This window comes from Xiphophorus hellerii, chromosome 8 (genome assembly GCF_003331165.1).
Source record: "Xiphophorus hellerii strain 12219 chromosome 8, Xiphophorus_hellerii-4.1, whole genome shotgun sequence".
Taxonomy (NCBI): domain Eukaryota; kingdom Metazoa; phylum Chordata; class Actinopteri; order Cyprinodontiformes; family Poeciliidae; genus Xiphophorus; species Xiphophorus hellerii.
In genome coordinates this window covers 26,446,912-26,455,502 of record NC_045679.1, presented here as the reverse complement: position 1 = coordinate 26,455,502, position 8,591 = coordinate 26,446,912, and the positions used below count along the sequence as shown (strand labels likewise).

Genomic DNA, 8,591 nt, shown 5'->3' with positions numbered 1-8,591 from the left:
TTTCATTATGTAAAGCACTTTGAACTGCCTTGTTGCTGAAATGTGTTTTACAAATAAACCTGACTTGAGCTACACTTAAATTCAGTGTTACTACTGTGAGAGCTCTTGTCAATTTGACTTTTTGCATATTACCAAACCACATTTTAGTTGTCATTTAATCTTACAGAGAGGATGCTGTCACACTTGACTGAGAAGAAGTGGAGGGTGAAGAGTATACAATAGCGACATCCACTTGCAAAATCGGGTAATGCAACAACAATGTAGTAACACCATGGTTTAGAAAACAAGTGTAAAAAAAAAAAATCTGCCCATTTGATAGTTACTTATATTTCCAGTAGCTAATACTCCAGGCTTTAGTTAAAGAACTGGACAGTCACGTCACGTTGTAGCTATTATTGAAGAAGAAACTATTTCTCCTATTATTCAAAAAAGTATTTTAAAAATAAAAATAATTATGTTACACAACTATTGTGATTTTACAACTTTAATCAAATAAAATCAAAAGTTTGAAAAAAGTACGTATTAGCCGACATAACTTCGACTGTTTTGTGGACCAATGGCTGACCAGCGATATTAAAGATGGACGATAGCAGGCAAATTTATTGACCAATAAAAAACGCCATAAACTTGTGAAGTTGTCGAAGTGGCAAGCGTTTTGGCCAATCACAGCGCTTCAGTGGAGAACGTGAGGGGAGAACGCGCGACACTGGCTGACGACTGCACGCAGCGAGCTGCTGCTCAGAAAGAGGGGGGCAGAAGCCGAATGGTGGAGCTGAAGATGGCGGATGGCGACAGTGGGAGTGAGCGCGGTGGAAGTAGCGGAGGAGGAGGAGGCGGCTTCCAGCACTTTCAGCGGGACCAGGAGACCCAGGAGCTGGCGTCTAAGCGCCTCGACATTCAGAACAAGCGCTTCTATTTGGATGTCAAACAGAACAGTAAAGGCAGGTTCATTAAAATCGCCGAGGTAGGGGCCGGGGGCTCCAAAAGTCGCTTGACCCTCTCGCTGTCAGTTGCGGCGGAGTTCCGTGACTACCTCGGGGATTTCATCGAGCACTACGCCCAGCTGGGGCCTAGCACTCCGGAGCAAATAGCCCAGGCCACCGCGGGTGAAGATGGTGGGCCGAGGCGAGCTCTAAAGAGCGAGTTTCTTGTCCGGGAAAACCGCAAGTATTACCTGGACTTGAAGGAGAACCAGCGGGGTAGGTTCCTGCGGATCCGGCAGACCGTAAACCGCGGACCTGGCTTTGGGGTCGGGGGGCCCGTGGGTGGCATGCTGGCCGGCCAGACCATTGCCCTTCCGGCGCAAGGGCTAATAGAGTTCAGAGACGCCCTGGCTAAGCTCATAGATGATTACGGGGGAGACGACGAGGAGCTGACAGGGGGCACGGCCGCGGGGGGCTACAGCGAGCTCCCGGAGGGCACCTCCATCATGGTGGACTCTAAGCGGTTCTTTTTCGACGTCGGCTCCAACAAATACGGAGTGTTCCTGCGCGTGAGCGAGGTGAAGCCCAGCTACAGGAACTCTATCACCATCCCGTTCAAAGCCTGGGGCAAGTTCGGAGGAGCTTTCTGCAGGTACGCCGAGGAGATGAAGGAGATCCAGGAGCGGCAGAGGGACAAGATGTACGAGAGGAGAGAGGAGTCCGAGGGGGACGACGTGGATGACGACTGAGCAGGAGAATTACAGCAGCTGTTAGTCCAAGCCACATGGCAGATGTGCGACATTAGGGGTATTTTTTATTAAAGAAGAAAAAAAAAAGCAGAAGCGACAGATAAAAGTGCATGACAAATCGTGCTGTAATAGCCTACTAAAAAGTATTGTGGCGTAAAAAGTACATGTGCAGGGACTTATTGGTATATTATCTCAAAAAAGTTTGCAGGGTTAAAGATTGGAGTGGTTGTGTGATTCTCTGAAAGTGGAAAAAATGTTCAAATGAGATATTTCTCATTGGTTTTTTTTAAAAAAAAGGATGAAATATGCTTTTATGTTTAAAAAAAGAGGGGAGAGAGAGAGAGGTGCTATTAAAACCAGCTGATTGGTTTTTTAATAACTGAAACCAATGACCACCATCCTGTTTGGAACATATAGTTCTTATTTAAAGAGTGAGGACCTGCTTAAGATGATTTTTTTTACATTTTTTTCCTGTGCTGGAGTTTATGGAGAAGGTGAGCATTCATCCTGCTCTGGTCCAGAGAGAACCAGAGAGGGACGTACAGTTAGAGATCTGTAGGCTCTTCGTTGAAAAGATTACCCAAAATGTCAGGGGGAGGATTATCCGCACAGCACAGGGGGGTCCAGCGGGTGGGGTGGGGTGGGGGGTTAGTGGGTGGGGGGGTTATGGAATAAATTAAAGCTTTGACTCCAGCAGTCAGTTACAGTGCAGATCAGCTGGGTTTTATGTTATACATACAATTGTTTTAGCGAAGCAAAATCCACAGTGTTTTCAGTAGGGCGATCACCAGAGCATCCCTGGTGGTCACTGCTATAAACACGCGGGGAGCGGGCCCCACGATGGACAACACACAACAACAGCACGGTCACTAGGGTCCAACTTTCTAACGCTACATCAGAAACGGCGAGGAGTTTTTCTCTCCCCAACCACCAGGCTCTCTGTGGTGGTCCAGGGGCCGGAGCGATGATGGATGTCTGGTACAGCTGCTGTATCCGACGTCTGGACTGATATGCATTGATGGATTTTTTTTGTTTTTTTTCTCCCCCAAATGAGAAGTATATTGAAATAAAAAATAAATAAATAAATCTGCTTACATATATTCTAAAGCAAAACCAGCAAAAGATATTTTCAAATATGTATAAAAGAAAATGTATTATCTAAATTTCTTGACTAAAGAAAAAAAAATAATAATAAAAAGTAAATTTTCATAAAACAAAGATGTGATTTTAAAGTTCCAGACTTTTTATTTTATTTTATTTTTTTTCCCAGAGTGAAATTATAAAGATTTCCTTGATTAAAACAAGTTTAAATTTACCGTTTGGTGTTTTGATTTTTATGTTATTAAGGACCTGTGTTATTTTATTTCACTTTTTCTATAATGGCTTAATGTGCAGTACCACCTATTTTGGTATCAATCTCATACCAAACTAATACAGGGTCGATATCGATACTGATACTTTTTATTATTGGTTGTGTCATCAAACTTCTGACCTTTAGCTGTTTTTCTCTATGTTTTTTCTTTGGTTTATTCAGTTAAAACGTTGATATGCATCTACAAAACGCTTTAAAAAAAAAAGAAAAACAGAAACGATAGAAAAGCTAAAATGTGCATGCATTTTTTTCCCCCTAATTCATTCAAATGCAAAAAAATACATATTTTAGAGAAAAAACAGATTTTTAAGTAGAATTGAGAAACTGCAACACAAAAACGGATTTCAAGAGGGAATGTGAAATGGAAGTCTTACCTCAATTTCAATCCGATATTGATACAGACTTGGTGTCGATATTTTGGATCGTCTGCCCACTTACAGATCTAATTATGTTTACTGCTTGTAAAATATATTGATTGCATCGATTATTTAAATTTTTATGCATAGATTACAGTGAAAATGTAAACTGTGTGATTTACAGGATGTTTTGCTTGTCAGAACACCAAAATATACTGGGAAATATTTCTTGCTATAACAGGTTTTTATATGTCAAACTTAAAAGTTTTACATTCATCAAATAACATTTAATATCAGACCAACATGACCCAAATAAATACAGGATTTTTAGGGTATTTTTTTCAGAGGTTTTATGCCCCAGTTAATGAGAACAAATCTATTTTTCTGCTCCAACTTTGTGGAGAATTTATGATTTGTAGCTTAAATAAGTAAATATTAGTGTTTGATTCAGTTGGATCTCTTTATAGAATGTTTGGTGTTGTTTTATGTTAATTAACTGCTTCAAATTTAAAGAGAAAAGGTTTAAAGAGAAAGAAGACAGGAGTAGAGGAGAGAGAGAAGCAGAGAGAACACAAGTCAGCACCCTAGCAGTCTGCCTCTAAACCTGCAGGAAGAGAGAAGAAAAAACAAGAAACCGCAACAAACAGCAGCATAAATTATAACAACAGCAATAACATCCATGGAAAGTACAGTATGGTAAAACAAAACGTATTTAATGGCAACCGCGGCTCAGCTGAGAGTGAATCTGACAAACACCAGAATCTAAAACATCAAAAAATATGTTAAGAAGCTAAATAATGGGTCTTTAAGCTTTTTCTTAGGTTCCTGGATACAAAACACATCAGAGGTGTTATACATGACTAAGGCCAGAGCCTAATACGTAATTATTGAAAAATGAAACGACACAAACAACAGAGAAACCGAGTATTGCCTTGGTCAGTTCAACAGTTTGGACACCCTGGTCTAAACGGGCTCCAGGGTCTACAAACTGGATGAAGTGACTCTGTGTCGTTCCTCTGTCTCCCTCACATTCACACGGCTGCACGCTTACATAACCGTAACATACAAAACTGACGAAAGTCTTCTGTGTTACACAAAACAAAAACTGATGGAGCAGACCAACGCCCGTCAGAGAGGCTGCAGAATGAGGAGATAAAAGCAGAAGTCTGCAGTCTTTGCTCCACTTAGCACACCCTTTTGTTTTTGCCCTGAGGGGCAAAACCAGAAAATTGAAGCTACTTGTGGGCCATAAAATTAATTCAAATAAAAATGAACAAAAAAAAAAATGTTTATTATGATTTTTAATTGATTTTTAAAATTATTTTTGCTTAATCTGCTCAACAAAAATACACAAATATTTATGGAAATCTGTATATCATTAAAGGTCCAAATCATAAAAAGGCCTTCAGGCTGTTGCCGTATTAAACTGACAATTTCCAAATTTTGGGGGTCATCAATTGTTTTCTATTTTGTTGGCCAAACTTTTACCATTCTTGACTTGTGCTCTGGGGCCGAACAAAATGATTTTATGCACAACAAATGGCCCCTGGACCACACTTTGGACGCCTGATGCAATCCCTTTTCTTTTTAAAGATTTTTGTTTTGTTTTGTCTTGTTTAAAGGACAAAGTTTGTATTTTAAATGTGGTTCCAGTTGGTATTTTTGACCAGTTCTAGGTTCCTTTAACATAGAACTTGTGACCTGCGAGGAGAACATGAACCCTGCTGTCACCAGAGTTAATCAGGACTGTTGAAGCTCCGCACAACAAGAGCTTGTTCTGCCGTCCATGACTCTCCGCTGCCTCATCTCTCTGTGCACTCAACCGAAAACGTGTACAGCTGAACATGTGAGGGACAAGAAGGGGGTGTTTGGGGGTGTAGGGGGTAATTAGGGGTAATTCGATTCCCTCCTCTTCCCCCCCACCTCTCCTGGTGATCCTGTTGACAGAGCCGGTTTGCCGGTTGTTCTGAGGGTGAGTTTTGGCAGCTGCCAGGCCCCCATGCGTACGTGTGCTGACAGGGCATGTTGGGAGTTTAAATGCGAGAGAGCCTCCACTGACTTAACATTCCTGATTCTGGGAGTCAGCTGTGCCATAAGAATCCACACCGCCTGGAGGGATGGGGGGGCGGAGGGAAGGGAACAGAGTCGTACAAGAGTCTGATTGTTCTGAGGTCTGCTCCAGCTGAAACACACTCAGCTATGTGCAGACAGGTAGAGAGAAGCTGTTTCCAGGAAACATTGTGTTTCAGCTTCACAAGCAGGTCAGCTGATCCATCCCAGCCACGGCGTCACCAGAAGAACCCAAATACAGACCAGTGTGGAGGACAAACTTTTAAAGCATGATGCTAAGAGCTAAAAGCTACAAAATCATAGTCTTGTATTTTAGTGATATTGGAAAGTTTATTTCTTTCCAATAAATAAACTGACGGCTGATGTTTTCAAGATTTTATTTCTGTTATTTTTGGTGATTTTTTTTTTTTTTTGCTTCTGGCTAATAGAAAGGCGACATTTTTAAGATATTACGTCAGACAAAAAAACCCAACATTTTCAATAGAAATATGTCTTAATGAAAAGTATGTTTAATAGCTGATAAAAGTTTATTTTCAAAAAAGTACTTTTTATCTTATAAATGAGTCTCAGAATGCATATTCTAATGTGTTGACTAAAGAATCAGTGTCAGTCTGTCAAAATCTAAAATTTGTTCTACAGGAAGACTTCATTTTGTTTTTATTTATTTTGGCACTAGAGGCATTATTGGCTTTATTGACAGGAAATGGTCAGAGAGAGAGAAAGAAGGGGGAGAGACATATAGCAAACCTCTCAAGTCCGGGAATCGAACCCCAGACAGCATTGGAGACCACAGCATCTGTTTATGGGACACCCGCTCTACCGCTGCACCACACAACGCCCCCTATAGGATGAATTATTGACCTATGCCTGGATTGACTTATATTACAAATATAAAGAACATAAAAAAAATTTAAAAAACTTTTGGAACTTTATCAAAAATAAGATTTATTTCTTCAATCAGATACTTCATGCTATCATGTACTTAGTTATTTGGTAGCACTGCTGCTTTGCAGCATGTTCCCCTTGTGCATGTGTGGGTTCTCTCCGGGTACACCGGCTTCCTCCCACAGTCCAAAAACATGACTGTTAGGTTAATTGGTCTCTCTAAATTCTCCTTAGGTGTGAGTGTGTGTGAGTAGGCGTGTGTGTAAGTAGGCGTGAGTGTGTGTGTGTGTGGGTGTGTGAGTAGGTGTGAGTGTGTGTGTGCATGGTTGTTTGTCCTGTTTCTGTGTTGCCCAGCGACAGACTGGTGACCTGTCCAGGTGACCCCGTCTCTCGCCCGAAATGTTCGCTGGAGAAGCACCAGCTCCTCCAGACCTCACTGGGGACAAAGGTGTACAGAAAATGGAAGGATGGATAGTAATTTTTACTAAATACAATGTCTGTCTTCTAAAGACTAAGCTAAAAATATTAAAATAAAACAACTAAAATACTTCTACTGTGCTATAGTTCATATCGATTCCAAGACTTTTGAAAGTGACATCAGATAGGGGCTGACTGACTACAAACATGCAGAGTTGCAGGAGTCAGATAAAACGGTATGCATTTCAAACTGCATTTCTAAGGCAACATGGGATTTTTTCTTTCTTTTTTTTAATGGGATGTCAGTTTCAAATACACGGACCACCCACATCCACATGGGACGGTTCCCAGAAATGTTTTCACCCACACGACCTCAACCTAAAGGCTGCTTTTACTCCCCCAGACCTGTAAGTGGCGCTAAGCATAGATTGTAGGACATAAATCCTCCTCACGAGGTGACCTGTTAACAACGAGAAGACAAGAATGGCGAACAACAAAGCGGAAGTAGAGAGATTATAGGCATCAAACGATTGCAAGCTTTTAGGAATGGGGAGAAAATGGACAGTACATCTATTCTATTAGATTTCAAAGAGAAAGTTCTGCCTGATAAGGTGATGGTTGGTTACATGAGTTTTAATGTAAGAGCCTATATTCCACCGCCTCTCAGATGCTATAAGTGTCAAAGATATGGTCATACTGCGAATGTTTGTAAAGGGAAACAGAGATGTGGTAGATGTGGAGGTGAACATTCGTATGGTGAGTGTGGAAGTAACCCAGTTAAATGTTGTAATTGTGGAGGTAATCATACTGCAGCATATGCAGGATGTATGGTTAGAAAAGAAGCAGCCGAAATTCAAAAAGTTAAAATTGATAGGAGAATTACATATGCTGAAGCAGTGAAAGAGGTGAAAAATATTGGAAATGATCCAAAAACAAATTATGGAAAGGAAGAAGGGATTAATAAAAATCAGGGTAATGTCACGTTAGAAAAATTAATTCCTTTTCTTGCGTATATCATTAATTGCTCAGAACAAGCAAGAACTAAGACTGAAAAAATAAAAATTATAGTAAAGGCAGCTACAAAGTTTTTTAATGTCAAAGATCTGTCATGGGGAAAAATTCATGATGAACTTAGACATGGGGAAGGATCATCTGAAAATGAGGCTTCTCTAATTGTTGCATAATTCAAATTCTACAATGGAACGCTCGAAGTTTAATAGCTAATGGACAGGAATTTAAAGGTTTCATAAACAATTTAAATACAAAACCAGACATAATATGTATTCAAGAAACATGGCTTAAATCATCACTGCAATTTAATATTCATGGTTACTCAGTTTTACGTAAAGATAGAATAAATGGGAATGGAGGAGGATGTGCCATATTTATAAAAGAAAATATTAAATTCATTCAGCTTCAAATAATAACAGACCTAGAAATTATTGCTGTAGAAATTTGGACAAATAATGGAAATATCAAAATAATAAATTATTATAATCCTTGTAAAAAATTGGAAAAATTAAAACTTGAAACAATCCTAAGACATTGGAGAGGGAAGATAATTTGGTGTGGGGATTTTAATGCACACAGTACTTTATGGGGAGAGCAAGATGATTATAATGGAGGAGTTTTAGAAGAAGTGATTGAAGAAAAAGAATTGGTAGTGTTAAATAATGGTGTAGGCACTCGGGTGGATTTGATCAGAGGGAAAGACTCAGTTATTGATCTGACTTTGGTGTCGCAATCTTTTGCGGAAAATTGCAGCTGGAGAATATGCAAAAAAAGTACAATAGGAAGTGATCATTATCCAATTTTTGTT

At 40.0% G+C, this 8,591-nt stretch overlaps 1 protein-coding gene across 1 annotated transcript; it reads left to right on the top strand.

The window, feature by feature from the left end:
* Positions 1 to 604: 604 nt before the first annotated feature.
* Positions 605 to 1,956, top strand: purbb (purine-rich element binding protein Bb). The gene has a single exon (XM_032569858.1). The coding sequence runs from the start codon at positions 764 to 766 to the stop codon at positions 1,670 to 1,672; it is 909 nt and encodes a 302-aa protein (XP_032425749.1). The 5' UTR covers positions 605 to 763; the 3' UTR covers positions 1,673 to 1,956.
* The last annotated feature ends 6,635 nt before the right edge of the window (positions 1,957 to 8,591 follow it).

Coding starts and splice junctions, on each gene's coding strand:
- purbb (XM_032569858.1), top strand. CDS start 764: ATGGTGGAGCTGAAGATGGCGGATGGCGACAGTGGGAGTGAGCGCGGT.